We start from the raw sequence: 15,573 nt of genomic DNA, 5'->3' as shown, positions 1-15,573 counted from the left end.
GGGGCGCAGTCCCGGCCGTGGCCATGCGGACCGTGGGGTCCCCGCTGTGGCCGTGGGGGCCTTGTCGCGACTGTGGGGGCCGTGGGTCCCCCGCCACGACGATGGGGACGGGACCCTCCCCGGGGAGCTCCGAGACAGCCCCGCTCTTGTCCGCGGTCCGGCCTAATCCCCGCGGCGGGGCGGGCGCGGCCCCGCAGCCAAATCCTGGTCAGCTGAGGAGCTCAGGCGCTGGCGGGGAGGCGGCGAGAGCGAAGAATGGCCCCGAGGCACACGGTAACCGATCGTTCTTGTCTCTGGTGGCGGGAGGCTGCGGGTTCTGCGCGGAGTGCAGCTGTGTTAGAGGTGGGAAAGCTCTCCCTGGCTGCTGTGAGGCTTTAGCAAAGTTGGACGTTTCTGTCACAGAAAAGTTCTGAACCGTCGAGGAGTGTCCCGACAGCAAAAAAACCTCCCCAAAACTATACAACAAAAGAAAAATAATAACAAACCAAACAAAAAAAATCCAAAAAACCCCCAAACAAACCAACCAACAAAACCCAGCTATGTCCTAATATAATAGTAACCTAATTTCTCTGGCACCTTTTATTCCTGTAATGTAGTCTTACTAAATTTTGCAAAGGAAATCCAATTCAGCCCATGCTCAGAATGGAGCACCAGCCGCTGCTCAGAGGGTCTAGCTCGCCCAGCAAGGTAAGCAGAACTGTCCTGGCCTCAGAATGTGGATCCTGCAGGGAGTCTGTAGTTTTAGCAGTGATGCACAAATGTGAAATGCGTTGATGTTTCATGTTAGCTTTTAAATATAAAAGCATTAGGGATTAGGCTGATAAAGTTCTGTGCTTTCCTTGGACACCCAGCTGTGTTATACAACGGAAGCTATAAAAGCATGTTTTCTGATTCTTGTGTTTTACATTGAATGTAAATTGAATTTTGTTTGTGTTGTGTTTCTGAGATGAGGTGAAAGTTCCTATGAACTGTCAGGAGTTCAGTAGCTTACAGAACAGATGAGGCTGTTGTCTGTGCTCTCTCCAAGAAATCAGGGCTCAAACTCCAATGTGAGACAACATGTCAGTGTAATGAGCTGACTGATTTTGGGCAGGAAGAACAAAATATCTGTCATAACAAAACTTATGTGATGTATATTAATGATTTTGGGTTGTTTTTTTATTTTCTGTCTTTTCTAGATTCCAGGTTGTACCCATGAGACACACAAAATACGTTTACAGTACTTGGTTAATGGAAAGGTCTGAGCATGCAGTGCCAGTATTTACCTCCTCTAGTTTTATTTTTTCTACCATACTCACTGCAGCCCTTATTTATTACTCTTGATTCATTGTAATTTCGAGAAACACTTTTTACTCTCGGAAACTGTAAGGAAATGTTAATTGGATTTTACTTTATTAAGATCAATTTCAACTTCTGAGTTTTAGTCCTGAAGCAAGGAAGTTTTGGTGAATTATCTTTAGGAAAGACACAGCTCTTTCAGAATACACTATAGTATCTGGAATAACTCAGCATTTCTGGGAACTGGACCAAGAATGAGAATGATGATGAAGAATTAGTCTACATACCTTACAATGAGAAATTCAGGGAGTTCAAATTTATAAAAATGAAGGAAGGGGAAATTTGATCACTGAAGTGCCTTTAGTATAGGAGAGGTCGTCGTGTCCAGCTGAAGTTAGACAATAAGATACTATGAGATGAAATTAGGACCTAATTTTAAATGAAAGGGTTGCTAGACATTCGAACTGGATGTTATTTTTAGTATGATCATATTCAGTAAAAAGTAGAGTCAGAAAGCACCACATGAGATAACCAAACGCTGTACAAACCTCTGGAGATCTCTGACCCAGAGGCCTCATCCAAAGTATAATGTTATAATGTTTTATGACCAATTAGAGTTTTGAGATTTAAATGCATCATAACAGTAATTTGTATTTACCTTAAAACTGATGAATCTGTGACTATTAATTTTAATTTATAAAAACTGATTTAGGAATATAACTAGGTAATCATTATTGAAAAATTAAAAAATACATGCCAATATACTTCAGATTGAATACTATTATCAGTGAACAGTATGTTGTAGTTTAAGATACTAAGGCTTAGCAACTGCCAATTTGCAGACATTGAGTAATCATTTTAGGGACTTGCAGTGGGAAATAAAATATTGTTATTTCTCACATCTTGGTCGAAACGTGTGTCAAAGAAATGGAGATTTGGTTAATTCTTATACTGAATCATTGTGCCTCTAACACCAAACATAAACAGTCCTTGCATTCTTTCATTAAAAACAGACACCATGAGATGTGTGGCTCATGCAAAAAGCATTTCCTCAGTTCCCAATAAAACCTGCAGTGGTTATGTTGCCTACATTTAATCTGGAGGCTTGTGATTGTGGCAACTCTAAAGGCTGTTAATGATCAAGGCTGAAGTCAGTGTGAAATGCTTCTCCTGCTGCAGGTATTTGGGGGTTCATGCAGTTTTCTAAACAAATATTTTCCCTGTTCCAAAGTAAAAACATGATGTATTTCACCATGATTTTCTCCTAGATATTACATGCGTGTGTGTGTTCAAGAACCTCTCTCTTTTCATACCCATTACACTTTCTTTTGTTCTCTAGCTCCCCAGCTGGACATTGTTCCTGGCTGTTTGTGCTGTTGGAATTGGAGGGACCTTTCAGTATGGGTATAATGTCTCCATTATCAATGCACCCACACAGGTAAAAGCTCATCTCTTGTTCACAGGGCTGTTTCCTCTCTAACTCAGCCAAGAGGCCAAATGTGCTTCTGCTGCCATCGCAGTGGGAACCAACACAGGCTTCCTCTCATGTGAGGGACACTTGTTGATTTCTCAAAGGGTTTCATGTGAATTTCTCTGTGAGTACACCCCATCAGAGGTATTCTGTGTCAAATATAAGGTGCCAAATAGGCCACATAAATACCTCTGCTAAGTATGTTTTAGAAGGATTATCTGAATAAATATCTTTTTCAGTTACACCTTTGACTAAAATAGCCCAGAACATTAAGAATAGAATAGAACAGAACATTTTCAGTTGAAAGTTTCAATGACAACCTAGTCCAGCTGCCTGACCACTTCAGAGCTGACCAAAAGTTAAAGTGTGTTCCTAAGGGTATTGTCCAAATGCTCTTGGGGCATTGAGCACTTCTCTAGGAAGACTGTTCCAGTGTTTCTGTGGGATGTCACCACTGTTCCTCCTAATATCAAGTTTAAGCCTCCCCTGACACAGCTTGGAACCATTCCCACACCTCCTGTCACTGGATAGTAGGGAAAAAGGATACTTGTCCATGGTAAGGCAGCTTACTGAAAAAGATCTTCTTAGGGAGTCAAAAAGTTGCATCTGTAACTTGTAGGTATTACTTGTTACTTGTGATTCTTTGCCAGGGCCTCAAGGACTTTGCCTATTTTGTGGATGACTCAAGAGGATCTGAGCAAATGGTCTTGTGAAAGCAATGGATATAATTTTCTACCATCAGCTGACTGATTTGCTTGTGAAACTGTGAAGACTGAATTTGCTATAACACTGTATGCTTTTCACAAAGCTTAAAAGAAGCTGTTTGTGAAAGAACATGTAATATGCTGAAAACAGAGGGACAGTCCAGAACTTTGTCCTTCTTTAAAGTCTTCGTTTGCTGGCAAAGAACAGGAGTCTCTTATTACAGATACATGTCAGTTCAGGAGTTTCTAAACACAGATTTTGGGAGACCAAGCATTTAGAATAACAGTTTAAAAGTTCTGACACATGAATACTCTTAAGAAAAGTGGAGTATTATTAGAGTTGCAAAAGGGATTTTATTATGACTTGTTGGATTACACAAAGGCAGGAAGATTTAGATCAAGTGTCAGAATGAGTCTCCTGACTGTACAATATTTTAGGTTGTAAGGCCTCTGTGCTCTGAGATGTTCCTAAAATGAGTAGGAACAATCATCCACCGTCCCCTCCCTCGTGCAGGGTGGTGTTTCTCCTGTGGTGCAGCACAGCCTGCCTGAGCCAGGGCACAAAGCAGAGCTGCTCAGCAGCCTTTGATGTGTGTGAGGAGTAGGAAACAGTGTTGCAGTCAAGGAAGACTCTGCTAGACATTGATGTTTTTAGTATAATGCAAATAAGATGATATCTTTTGTTAGCTCCCAGAATTGGTTTTCAGGATTGGGGTGCAAGTTATTTGTAGTGCTGTGCTGTAGGGCTGCACATAATGCTACACATTCATCGTTCTTTTCTACTGCAGCATATACACAAGTTCTTAAACGAAACCTGGACTAGTCGTTATCACAAGGAACTAAATCCAGATTTGCTGACTTTTCTGTGGTCTGTCATTGCTTCTATCTTTTCCCTTGGAGGCCTGTGTGGAGCCCTGATGGGAGGCAGCATGGCCATTCGCCTGGGCAGGTCAGTGCAGCAGCAGGAATGTAGCAGCACGTTTGCTTTTCCTACCTTCTTACTGGAAGAGAAAGAAAATAAACGGAAAAAGAGTGGGAGAAAAGAGTACCTTGAGGACCTATACATGTTTTTCGCTTCAAAACAGTTTTCTAGCAGAGTTTTACAGTTTATTCCAATGTGACTTTAAAGGATGAGGCCTGAATTATATAACCTTCCAGTTTAGTCTTCCCATAACATTTACTGAAATCTGAGTAGGAGAACATGTTTGCAAACATGGGTGTGCCCCCCCATTTGCAGCCTTTGTGCCAGTAAGGACACGCTGCCTCATCTGTTGTACTTCATGTGTGTAAATGAACAAACCCTGCTCCTATCTTGTCAGGCATTCTGTCATATTTATGCATTATTATTATTATGTTTAGACACAAGCATTTTATCAGATGTTTGGGTTTCCAGGAATTAGCACGTTTCTTCAGTATAAAGCCCATTTTTTTCCATATTACCAGAAAGGAAAACTTTGTAAGAAACATATTTTTGCAGATTTCCTTAATGTCTGGTTGATTTTTTTAGGTTGTGTTTTTTTTTTTTAATTTTATTTTTTTTATTATTGTTTTGTTTTTGTTTGTTTGTTTCAAATGGTTTGGTTGTGGTGGTGTGTTTTTTGTTTGTTTCATTCTTGTTGTTTTTTGTTTTTTCCTCCTCTTTAGGAAAGGAGCTCTTTTGATGAATAATATTATAGCAATACTAGCTTCCATTTTAATGGGGATCAGTTATCCTACAGGATTGTTTGAGTTACTGATTGCTGGAAGGTTTTTGATTGGCATAAATTCAGGTGAATGATTCCCTATTCCTACTCTCAATAAACTATGGTGAATGATAAATTATTGTTACTGCTGATTCTTTAGGTTTTATGATATGTGCTTATGACAAAAATGTTCTGTAGTCTAATTTGGAATCTGAAGGCAGATAAATTAATAGGAAATTACCTAAGTCTGATTTCCTTCATGTTTTGGTTTAGAACTCTTTGCAAAGCAATTTCTATTGATAGAAAAATGTTCTTCCATTTACTTGCAGGTATTGGGTTCTGTGTGCAGCCTTTGTATATTGGGGAGATTGCCCCAAAACATCTAAGAGGTGGCTTGGCCATGGGGACTTCCATCTTTCTGACTGGGGGGATTCTGACAGGACAAATAATTGGTTTGAGGTTAGAAATACTTTTTTTTTCCCCCTGTCTTGTGTTACTCCCATGTAAGGAATTCCAGTTTCCTGCAGCTCCTTGCAGAACATTCCTTGTGCCATTGTAGCATTAGAATTCACAGAGAAGGTCTCCCTGGAGGTAGAAACCCCTGTTTTGGTCACCTTATTCCTACAACTGCCAGCCATCAACACTGTCTCCTTAGGGAAGTAGTCTCAGTTTAGATGAGTCAGCCAGAACAGCATCAATAAAACAAGTACACTTGTGCTGAGTTCATGTTTTCTGCCAGTTTCTTGCTGGAGACAGTGAATGTTCACAAGCAGGACTTGGGAGCAAAGCACTTATCATTTCTGTGCCATAGCACTACCTCTGGTTTTGTCCTTGGTGAAATCAGAGGAGGTTGCTGGGCCTTCATCCAGCTGGATCTTAAGTTCCAAGAGCAGAGGCTGCATTAATAGTAACCAGTTGCTGATTATTATATTTCTTTACCTTCTTTATCCACACCTTCTTTTTCACACAGGGAATTATTGGGTGAAGAAAAGTATTGGCCTCTGTTGCTATCCAGCAGCTGTTTGCCAGCATTTGCCCAACTTCTATTCCTGCCGTGGTTTCCTGAAAGTCCCAGATACCTTCTAATTGACAGAGGTGATGAGCTGAGCTGTGCCAAAGGTAATATAGAGCATCTGTACTTTCTGTGTCTTCAGAAGGATGCAATGAGTATATTGGGTTCCAGATTCTCCTTTTATCTTCATCTACACAGCACAGTTATATCACCTAGTGCTTTTTGGCCCATGTTTTTCCTCCAGTGAGCTTATGTGGAAAAAGGGATTATGGAACTCTGGAGCCTGTAATGGATTGTGAGCAAAACTTTGTTATCCTGTTTCAAATATAACTTCATGTTTTGTTACTCCTTAATGAAATTTCTAAAGGTTTCATACTTTTTCTCTTGGACAAAGTAACATCTGTGAATTACTGAACCTCTCACTGGATTGCTCATTTCTCAGGTCATGTCACAGATTAAGTATTAATTACATCAGATATTTTCTTCCCTTCAGTGGTAGTGTTGTACTTTTCCTGTAAGAAATAGTTGGAAAGAATCTAAAAAGGAGATGGCATAAGTAGCTGAAAAATTGGAGAGCTTTTTACTGAAAAAGGGTGATTGATTGGTTATTTGAGCAGAAAACTCCTAAATTCTCCATTTTCTGAACAGTTACCTCTTAAATACCTTTATTTTCCCTTTTTATACCACGTGGGAGAACTATGACAGCTTAAACTTTTACCTTTACCTTTGAGAGATCTATGATTGCTCTCATTTTATTCAAACCCTACTCAAGAAACAACTGTACTTTCATAGCTTTGAGTTCTGCAGAAAGGAGCAAATGAAGCCCACACACTACTAGAATTTGAAAGATAGAAATTCAGATTAGTTGTAATTTTTTTTATCCTGAAATTACACAATTTTCTTTATACTGCAAGAAGAAACTAAATATCACAAGAGATTTATTTTATTTCTGCCTAGAATATAAGCAAAACACTTCAAACTGGTAAGAGTGCCCTTTAATAGAAAGACTGTTTGGAGGTCTGGGGATGAGATATAAAATATTTTGCTTGGTGAATATTTCAAGGTCAGATATTCCTCTTAAAAAAAAGTAAAGGAACGCCACAGAATCCTCCAAATCCACCACAACAAAAAATGTTGAAAAACCAGCAAGGAAAAAACAAGTCACAAACCAAAGTTTTCCTATCCTAGCAAAAGCCTGGTCACTGTGGGAAGAGATGACTTCCCAGGAGTTGTGGTTAATAGGTAAACATAAAGGAAATTATTTTTTTCTATTTTTAGCTTTGAAGCGATTTCATGGCTCTTCAGGGTATCGAAGGGAGATGGAAGACATCCAGCGGGAATCTTCTGCCTTAGATGGGGAGAAACCCAAGAAGCCCTGGCAGTTATTCACTGATCGTGGTGTGAGATGGCAGCTCATCACCGTGATTGTGATGACCATGGGCCAGCAGCTCAGCGGGATAAATGCTGTAAGATTTCATATGAATGAACAGCTTAAATAATGATTTAATTCCCATCTGCTTTTCAGCCATTTGTTAACACAAAGGATCCGCTTAGAGAAGCTCAGAGAAATGGGATAAGTGGGAAAGAATATCTGTGCGTTATTTCAGTGTTTCTCTTTTTTTAAAATTTTTTTTTCTCATTTCTGTGTTTCTGGTATGCAAATTTCTTTAAAGAATGACTTGATAGTTGTGTTTACATTCTTCTGAAAAAGCAAATAAATGTGGATCAGCTTATCTCTTTGTGTCTGGTTTAGGAATATGAAGCATTATAAGTTGAATAATTTTACTTGCTTCTCTGATAGCAATATACTTACATAGACATGAATTTAACACATTCCTTTTGGTGCTTATGTGGGATTAGTAACTCACAATATAAAATACATTGAGCTGTGTGCTTAGTATGAACTAGACTTTGTTTCCAGTCAATGTTTTAACTACCAGGAAAGCCTCATTGTTGTTTTTTTTTTTTTTTTTCTGTTGCAGATTTATTTCTATGCAACTTACATTTTTGAAGCAGCTGGGATCTCAGCTGAGAAAATCCCGTATGTGACACTCGGCACTGGAGCTTGTGAATGCCTCACAGCCCTCTCCTGTGTAAGGAGCAATTTGTTCTACCTCCCAGCACAAAGAGTAATGATGCTTCTTGAAGAACATTGGTAGAAATGAGATCAGTATATTAACAGAAGATTATGTCTTGTCGACAGGGTTTACTGATAGACTACGTGGGAAGAAGATACCTCATCATTGGGGGTTATCTCCTCATGACCCTCTGGTGCACTGTTCTAACCTTGTCTCTGACTTACCAGGTGCAAAGGACTCATTCCTATTACATGATGTGATTGTAGTGAGTGAAAAGTGACAGGATAAGGGGGAATGGGTTTAAACTGTAAGAGAGGAGGTTAGATTGGGTATTAGGAAGAAATTCTGCCCTGTGAGGGGGGTGAGGCCCTGGCACAGGTTGCCCAGAGAAGCTGTGGCTGCCCCATCCCTGGAAGTGTCCAAGGCCAGGTTGGACGGGGCTTGGAGCAACCTGGGATAGTGGGAGGTGTCCCTGCCCATGGCAGGGGGTGGGAACTAGATGATCTTTAAGGTCCCTTCCAACCCAAACCATAACTATGATTATGTGATTCTGTGATACAACTTAGTAAAAATTATTGAATGAACACTATTTAAATTCTCCAAAGCAGTACTGTTAAATTAATTAGCTGTAAACAGTCATGAGTGACTGCTGTCTTACTTTCAGTAACATACAAAAGGAAATGTAACTGTTAAGCTGAACTTTAAAACTGGCTTATCAAAATCTGAACTAAACCTTCTCATTCTTTTCTGTTCCAGGACCTATACTCCTGGGTGCCTTACGTGAGCATGATGTGTATATTTGCCTTCATCCTGAGCTTTGGGCTGGGACCAGGTACTGCACAGGAATGTGTGTCCAAGTGGTGGAAGGTTTGGGAGGGAAAGGGGGTGTTGGCAGTGCTGCTGTGCTCACCAGGCAGGACGTCTTCACGGTGCAGCTGCTGGTGCTCTGCCCAAGGAACCCAAGTGAGCCCATCCTGTAGCCCAAAACTGAGGCTTGCCATGCACCCTTCTGGGGCAGCTGTGTGTGAGGGAGGGCTTAGTTCTGGCCTTCAGAGCACAGGAGTTATTCACAGAGCAAGAAGCAGGCTGTGACCCCTCAGATGGGGCCCTGCTCCCTGAGCAGTGCTGCTGAAATGCAGCTGTTTTAGTGGCTCCTTCCTGCAAGGGCAGTAGCCTCAGAAGTGCACTGTTAGGAATCATAATAGAACAGCTAGTGGCATGTTCAAAAGCAACTCATCTTTTTCTGGCATTAGACATACCAAAGGTGGACATTTAGCACAATACTCTGTTTTCTTTCTGACCCATTCCCAGGTGGCATAACCAACACCCTGATAGCTGAGTTATTTGTACAGTCCTCACGTCCTGCTGCTTACATGATTGGAGGGACTCTTAGCTGGATTAGTTTCTTCACAATTGGAATGCTCTTTCCCTTTATAGTGGTAAGTATGCACAGCACAATTTCTGGATGGTTGCACCACCCACTTCACCTGCTCCCAGGTTCCATTCCATTGCTTATATTGTATTATATACACTTGTATATATTATTCAGTGACACTTGAACAAGATGCACACTGCCCCTCAAATGAGTTTGACTAGATTCATTCAGTCTTAAAATATTTTTTAGATTTCACAGAAACAATAAAACATGATAAATGAAAATTAAAAGGAATGCATGAGGGTAATTCTCATGTTCAGATTAAAAAAAATGAAAAAGGTATCAAAAAAAGAAAAAAAATCAGATATTGAGATTCAGATAACACATTTCTTAACAGTGCCTTGTGCTTTTATGGCAGAGTAAAATCAAGGTAGTACCTCTGGTGGCCACCTCTGAGAGCTCACTGAACTGACAGAGGGTTTTGTGAGCAGATTATTAGGAAAGGCAACACAGGGTTTCATGTCCAGCTTTGTATGTTTTAGCACTTGCTCTTGAGAATGAAACCTGCAGGAACATCATCCAGCAGGGTATTTGGATCTGCCTGTTCTTTCTTTGTGGTTGAGCTCTGTTTCTCAGTAGGACAGTTGGTTTTTTTAATGTATAGCACTGAAAAATGTTAATATTCCAGAAAAAGGTAAATCATATAATCTTAATATGTGACAGCTAAAAAGCAAATGTTGAGTTTTCCCTAGAATTGTTTAGTGTTCAAATGGTTTATTTTTTTCAAATAAAAGACTACCCAGTCTCTTGCACAGCACTTGATAGTCTTTTATCTAAAAAAATAAAATTTAAAAAAGTTACATGTAAAGGATAGATTGCATGACTTTATTAAAAATATCTGAGCAGCACTGTTAGGTGTGAATGGAAATAAAAAGCTGCTTGTTTCTCAAACCTGCTGTTACACTTGAAATATGTTGCAATCAATTCATTTTCAGAATGGACTGAAGCAGTATTGTTTTCTGGTGTTCTTACTGGAGTGCTCCTTTGTTGCTGCTTTCATCTTCCTTGTAATTCCTGAGACAAAAAACAAATCTTTTCTGGAAATCAAAAAGGAATTTCACAAGCTTAATTTTGGAAGAAATACCAGAAAAAAGGAAACAGAGCTTTATGAAAGAACACAACTTCAAGATGAATTTTTAAAAAGTCCTTCATAATTTTATGGCTGTAACAGAACTTCAGTGAGAATTATGAACTAAATTAGGAGTGTAATACATGATCAAATGCCTTATTAAATTCTCCCGTGTATTTAGGGGAAGTGTAACTAAAGGCAAGTTAATATTGCTGAAATGCTGTTAAAACATGTATTGCTGAAATACTATTAACAACATATTATATATTATCCATAGAAGATTTGACATTTATCTGTAACCTGATGCTGTAGGGATGCAGAAATGCCAGGGAGGATGTTCAGTGAACACCCCTGGCAGATTTCTGTGGATAATTCAGTGGCTCTTCTTGCATTTCAAAGCCCCATCTTCAGTTCAGGTCATCAGGCACATCCAAAGGCTTCACTGAGTGAAACACTGAGTTCTTGTTAAAACCCAAACAAGAACTGACCTGCTGAAAACTGGTATTTGAAATATTCCAGTTTATGTAGAAATAGGGGTATTTAGGTGCCATTTTTCACTCTTTCTTTACCCAGTCCTACTACTGTAACTGTACAACAACAGTATAGCACCTCTCTGAATTACTGGTATTTGTAATAAAGACTTGTATCCTAATAAAACAGTTTTTGGGGTTTGAATTTGGGTTGTTTTTTTTCCCCTAACCTAGCATCTTAACATTTTAAACTATGCAACAGGGTAAAACCTCTTCTAGTTTTAAAGGTCAGTTCTCATCAGACTGAGATGAACATACCAAAAGCATTCAATAGTGGAAAGCACAGATGACAGGAACTGAATACTTTTTACCTCATAAGAATTTTCAAGGTGGTGTGAGAGAACACACACAAGGGGACTACAGAAAGCCTGCAGGACATACTGAATGAGCTTTCTGCTTACCTCTAGCATTTTGTCCAGGACTCTTTCTCAACTTAAAATACATTCTCCATATTTCAGTAAGTAAAAAATCTCACTTATATATGATGTTTCTGTGCCTTTCTGACTCTTGTTTCCATACTTGTAGCTGCCAGGACAGTGGCCCACCTTACCCAGTACAACTTTTCCTGGTTGTAAGCATTTTCAAATGCCATCTCTTACTGAAGTGCTGCAGCAAGCTCTGCATTTTACATTTATTTTCCTCCTCTCAGAATTAAAGCTTCTAATGGAAACACAGGAAACAAACACCATTTGTCTGATTTTGATAACTGTTTAATTGAAAATAACATTAACTATTAATCCCAAAGGAGGCAGCATCAGGAAGGGATCTTCTTGGTCTTTAGTTTATCCTCTAAGTTTGCAAAATATTTCATTTTTCCTAGAAGCTTCTTAGCTTCTTGAAGATCATCTGAAATGAAATAAACATTTTACAGAGAGAGAGCTGGATTTGCATTTTCAAAATGACTCTCAAGATTTCAATAACAGTAGCTGTTTCTCTACTAAGAGCTGTGAGCTGCAAGGACCCAGACACCATTAAAACCACATTGCCTATTATTTTAATCTGGGATGGTTTGGGAGCACAACTCAGATGTTCCAAAACACGTGTAACAATGTAAAATTTGGAAAAGAAATGTGAACGAATACCCTTTAATGACTTCTGTAAAGTGGCTGCAGTACTGATGTAGCCACTGGGCAAGACAAACATTTTTGTTTTAAATGTGTGCAATTTAGACCAACTGACGTAACTGAAAAATGCAAAAGAGCAGCGGTTCAGTCTGCACAGTGCCAATTCCAAACCTGATATTGAAACAATTTCTCCTCAATTAAACAATTGGAGGGGAAAGATAGTTTATTACCTACTGACAAGGACAGATGCAACACAGTCCTTCTCATAGCACAGAGTAACAGATTATAACAGGCTGTAACTCCTCACAGGCAGCACCACTTTGTGTTTGATGTTTACAGTTATAACACCCCACCCCTCACAGCTGCAGCGTTCTGAGACCTGGCAAAGAAATACAAAGGTTTCTTCTTCCCAGATTCAGAACAGTTCATTGGTTGTGGAATAAAGTTATGTTGGTTTTTGCACAGGAAACCCCCAAAACCTTAGGCTGAACAGGCATCAGGACTTTCTTTCCCTGCTGCACAGCTTCCATGGTAATGGAATCCTTCCCGTCTTGTCTGCACAGAACAGCACCCACTGCTCTGCTGCAGCTCCAAGGCTGCAGGACAACATCTCCCAAATTCCAGTGTAAAATCTCAGAACAGGTCTAAGTTTGATTAAGAGTGTGTTCTTCACAGTATTCTGGGAAAGACACAATTTCTTACCATCTGCATTCCCACTTAAAGTGATTATTTTGATGCAAAATTAATTAAATGGAACTTTTGTACTGGATTTTGTTTTTAATGTGAGGTCCTGAATCAGCAGAAAGATCAGTTTAGAAGTTCTTATTCTAAATACCACACAAAGAACCCTTGTTGATGTAGTATTTCTGTTCTATAGTTCAGGAAATATTTGCCAGTGAGAGAATGTGGGGTTTTAAGCATTTGATGGCAGCTAAATACTTCATAAAAACAGGTACCTCTTTCGAAAGCTGCAGTCAGCTCTCTGGTCAGTTCTTCTTGTTTAACTGCAAAACAAATTATTTAATTCACTTTTTGTTACATACTTAGTATATTTTATACCACTGCATTCCAACTGCCTGTGGTGGGAAACTTCATTACTAGTCTCAGTCTTTGGGAGCTAAGAGAGTTTTTCATAATACTGCTGTCAATGTTTTAATTATAATTTCAAATTAAACAGGTTTACAGACGGGAATCCCAATGCCCATCAATGGTCACTAACTTCCCAGCAATCTAACTTATTTTTGGTCTCTCAGTTTACCCTGCTACAGTTAATTTTCTCCTGCTCTACTCAGTTTTTATTCTAATTATTCTAATTGCTTTTGGCACACTACACTTTGTTATTGTAAAGAATTAAATATATCAGTAAACCAAATATTCTGGTATCACTGACAACATAAAAAGAAAGTTGCTTGTGTAAGGACAATAACCACTTAATATAATGGTTGGTAAGTTAAAGAAGGTGAAAGAAATACAATGTCTGTGTAAATGACATTATTTAATATCATCAGACAAGCATTTTATTCAACTTCATTTTGAGAGATTCTTTCTTTGGAACAGTTGACTTGCCCTGATCTGCCAAAGGTTGAGTAAATTCCTTTTTATAGTCTATATATACTTATTTTGCCATCAGAATAGGTTCTATTATACAGATGTTCTCAAGCCAGATGTGATGTTTAGGTGCATAAATAGGTAAAGACAATATTGGGGAAGGGGACCAGGGCAGAAGCACCTACAGTGAATCAATTGCAGACTTACACAAGTTGAAGACAGTACAAGAAACACATCAAAACAGACAGAAGCTTTCAAAAAGACTCTTGTGTTACAGAAGATATAAATTAGTTCTGTACAAATCCCTCAAATAATAACCTACCTTTAATTAAAGTTTCAATTTCTTCAATGATATCCTCGTTTTTGGACTCTGCTAATTTCTCATTAATTTCCATGATTTCCATGAGGAACGCCGAGTCTGCATCACAGTCTGTCTCTTGTGCTGGCTCCACTCCACTCAGCTCCAGCTGGCAGAGGAAATGGGAATTTGAAAATAAGCACTATTACATCTAATTCAATGGGAATTATTAAGTTTTTTAGAGGGGCACACTCAGATTCGTATCCGATAAACGTGTATTACATGAAAGGTGCATAAACAGAATCAGTCTGAAAATTAACTCCATACACAGGCTGACCATAAAAATCAGCAAGTCCAAAAATATAACAAAGGCTGCCAGAGTGAAATTCCATATGAGCAGCCGTGGCCAAACACAACATGTGATGTGGGAAAAAAAATTGTGTAATGTGAGCAGCAAATGTGATTATAAGCTGATTAATTTTTGGACAAGCTTGTTTTTGGTCTCCCTTCAGTCCCTGGTCACCCTTTGCTTCAGAGGAATGTGAATCAGCACGTTAAGGACGGAGTGGAAGGTCTGGTCCCTCACAGCACCCCCAGCCCCTCTGGTTAGTGACAGGGACACTGATAACACCTAATGGAGACCTTACTAGATAGAGGCCCCGGCTCAGAGGGTTCAGCAGGGTCTGGTAGGCCTTGTTGATCAGGGAAGAGTGTTGCTCAGAATAATACTGCTCTTTCTGCAAGTGGATGACAAATAATTTGAAGTTAATAACAAGTGGCAGAATACACCTTGTTACATGCGGAAAACCACCGTCCCTACACCAGTCCGTGTGTGACACCGAGAGGGCTCTGTGGACCCGGGAACAGCGTCACTGCACTCAGCTAAGACCTGACGAGCCGCAGCGGCCCCTCATCATCCTCCTCCACCGCAAATCCATGAGAGTCTCTTCTAAGCGCCGGGAGACAAACACAGGCGAGTCCCCGCACTCCCCGAGCGGGAGAGAGGCAGGGGCTCAGCGCTGGGACGGAGGGCGAAGGGCGGGTTCCCCCGGTGATCACCGAGCCCCGCGGGCCCCGCCCGGCCCGGCCCCCCCGCCCGGGACCCCCGCCCGACCCGGCGCTCACCGGCGGCCTCTGGCCGAAGCGGTCGGGGTGGACGGCGCGCTGCAGGCTCCGGAACCGCCGCTGCAGCTGCCGCGCGTCGATGCGGAAGGAGCGGTCACTGCGAGACACAAGGCGGGTGAGCCCCGCGGCCGGCCGGGCCCGCGGCCGCCCCGCCCGCACTCACCAGTCCATCAGGCGGAAGAGGTCGGGCCGCGGCGCCGGCGGCTGCAGGGCCTGGCAGGCGGGGCAGAAGCGCGGCGGCCCATCGGTGCCGGCGAGCGCGGCGCCGCAGCTCCAGCA

The 15,573-nt window shown here is 40.7% G+C and overlaps 3 protein-coding genes across 5 annotated transcripts in view; 2 read left to right on the top strand and 1 right to left on the bottom strand.

The window, feature by feature from the left end:
• The first annotated feature begins 6 nt into the window (after positions 1-6).
• LOC113951446 (solute carrier family 2, facilitated glucose transporter member 11-like) lies at positions 7-11,404 on the top strand. 3 transcript variants are annotated; one of them, XM_027652428.1, is made up of 13 exons: positions 7-273; positions 617-687; positions 2,618-2,716; positions 4,242-4,402; positions 5,098-5,222; positions 5,465-5,594; positions 6,106-6,254; positions 7,426-7,613; positions 8,130-8,240; positions 8,351-8,452; positions 8,982-9,057; positions 9,537-9,664; positions 10,596-11,404. In XM_027652428.1, exons 1-13 carry the CDS (start codon positions 24-26, stop codon positions 10,812-10,814), a joined length of 1,809 nt encoding a protein of 602 aa, XP_027508229.1. In that variant the 5' UTR covers positions 7-23; the 3' UTR covers positions 10,815-11,404. The 3 variants fall into 3 exon arrangements, with proteins under 3 accessions (XP_027508229.1, XP_027508231.1, XP_027508230.1); XM_027652429.1 differs by having other exon boundaries at positions 160-273; positions 597-687; positions 10,596-10,814; XM_027652430.1 differs by lacking the exon at positions 617-687 and having other exon boundaries at positions 148-273.
• A 543-nt stretch (positions 11,405-11,947) lies between these two features.
• HSCB (HscB mitochondrial iron-sulfur cluster cochaperone) lies at positions 11,948-15,567 on the bottom strand. Its single transcript, XM_027652441.1, has 6 exons — positions 15,458-15,567; positions 15,295-15,391; positions 14,817-14,906; positions 14,194-14,338; positions 13,280-13,327; positions 11,948-12,105 (listed from the first exon to the last, which is right to left on the bottom strand). Exons 1-6 carry the CDS (start codon positions 15,463-15,465, stop codon positions 12,014-12,016), a joined length of 480 nt encoding a protein of 159 aa, XP_027508242.1. The 5' UTR covers positions 15,466-15,567; the 3' UTR covers positions 11,948-12,013.
• CHEK2 (checkpoint kinase 2) overlaps positions 15,308-15,573 on the top strand; it is a 14,009-nt gene continuing 13,743 nt past the window's right edge. Inside the window, exon 1 of the mRNA XM_027652436.1 lies at positions 15,308-15,409. The gene's annotated coding sequence lies outside the window, so the exon portion shown is untranslated. The remainder of the gene's footprint in view (positions 15,410-15,573) is intronic.

The sequence above is a fragment of the Corapipo altera genome, unplaced genomic scaffold (genome assembly GCF_003945725.1).
Source record: "Corapipo altera isolate COAL_440 unplaced genomic scaffold, ASM394572v1 67, whole genome shotgun sequence".
NCBI lineage: Eukaryota > Metazoa > Chordata > Aves > Passeriformes > Pipridae > Corapipo > Corapipo altera.
Note: the sequence above shows the minus strand (reverse complement) of the source record. Positions and strands in the feature narration are given on the sequence as shown.